The sequence below is a fragment of the Aplysia californica genome, unplaced genomic scaffold (genome assembly GCF_000002075.1).
Source record: "Aplysia californica isolate F4 #8 unplaced genomic scaffold, AplCal3.0 scaffold00144, whole genome shotgun sequence".
Lineage (NCBI taxonomy): Eukaryota > Metazoa > Mollusca > Gastropoda > Aplysiida > Aplysiidae > Aplysia > Aplysia californica.
The window spans coordinates 301,659-303,244 of NW_004797414.1; the positions used below are offsets into that span (position 1 = coordinate 301,659).

General features: G+C 43.1%; 1 protein-coding gene across 1 annotated transcript in view; it reads right to left on the bottom strand.

The window, feature by feature from the left end:
* Positions 1–214: 214 nt before the first annotated feature.
* The window catches only part of LOC118477578, a gene marked incomplete in the record, with an annotated part of 9,221 nt that continues 7,849 nt past the window's right edge, over positions 215–1,586 (bottom strand). Inside the window, 1 exon segment of the mRNA XM_035969402.1 lies at positions 215–1,231. Coding sequence (XP_035825295.1) covers positions 1,205–1,231 — 27 coding nt within the window.

Genomic DNA, 1,586 nt, shown 5'->3' on the forward strand with positions numbered 1-1,586 from the left:
CAAAGCCCGGAAAACCTATAAGGGTAATCGGACAACTCTCAGTGAAACATTATCCAAATTCAGATTCTTAACTCTCTTTCCTGACCCGTCTGCCGAAGTGGGTGCGCTCATTTGTCGAAGTGGTTCTAACCCATTTGCCGAAGCGGTTCATATTAAAATTTATCATTGCCAAAGAGGTGCACTATCCTATTATTATCCTGATTCTGCTAAAGCGACTCATTGTCCAGCCCTACTGCTGGCATGCACTGACCACGAATAGCACAAGCATGACAAGGAACCCGACGTTCTCTATGTATTGATTGGACCTCTCTCTCGAAACACAAAATGTAAAGTTTCTTGAGGTACTTCGTAAAGGCCTCATCACATCAGGGGGTATAGTTAGTTGGAACTTTCCCGAAAAATAATAATACACACAGGATGTAGTATAACTAGTAGCAATGAAGGTCTCGTCTGTGCACCTAAGGTCATCACTTGCATATAATTTGCTTGTTTCGTTCACGTCACCCTTAGCGGAGCAGTTGCCGGAACTGTTTTCACAGGGATGAGAAGGCTTGTCGACAACCGCTGCCGACCTGTTCCACAGGGTAGATGGCGATTCTTGGGTTTTGAACCTCTCCTGGTTTGACGAATGTAAAATGTTTCGCAAATTTGAAGTTCCGGATGCCCACCCCAAATACTGTAAGTAAAAGGCTACCGCCTCCTGAAACGCCTCGTACGGAAGTTCGCTTGTCGATGGGAACGTACCTTCTATCCTAAAAAAGTAGAAATTATTTCTATCAATAAATCTTTCACTATCTGAGAAAGGGATGATCTCTGATATCTGAGCCGAAGGGTACTTGCAACGGAACACGCACTTAAGATACTCGATAAATCGGGAGTTGAAGGGTGTCTAAGTCTCAACGTTCGCTGTCTTTGGATCTTGAACAGCACCTGAGGTAGCTGAGATGATAAGGGGTGGTGCGTTTACCCCAACACAATAGCCAAGCTCAAACAGACATTGTCCATTGACCCTCTTCACTTCATCTCCATTGCAGTGAACGTGTCGACATTTCTGCCCGGGCTTGCTTCCACATTCGGTATGTACTAAAGCTTACTAAAGGGATCTTTTCTGAAGTGAATATGGTTGTCGTCATCGACATCAAGCAGTATTGCGAACTTGAAGTGTCTCTGTGTGTGTTTGTTGGGATTACACGTACGCGGTTTTTCACGCCTGGACGGGTAAATATAGAACCTGGGGAAATACAACAAAAAAAGATACCAGTTTGTTGTTCTTGTTGTTCTTGTTGATGTAGTAGTTGTTGTTGTTGTTGTTGTTGTTGTTGTTGTTGTTTTTGTTGTTGTTGCTGTTTTTGTTGTTGTTGTTGTTATTGTTGTTGTTGTTGTTGTTGTTGTTGTTCTTCTTCTTCTTCTTCTTCTTCTTCTTCTTCTTCTTCTTCTTCTCCTTCTCCTTCTTCTTCTTCTTCTCCTTCTCCTTCTCCTTCTCCTTCTTCTTCTCCTCCTCCTGCTTCTCCTTCTCGAAATCAACCAGTGGTAGAGGCTCAAAGAAAAGTTTACCACTTACGTCTCCACCGCAATACATGGATCAA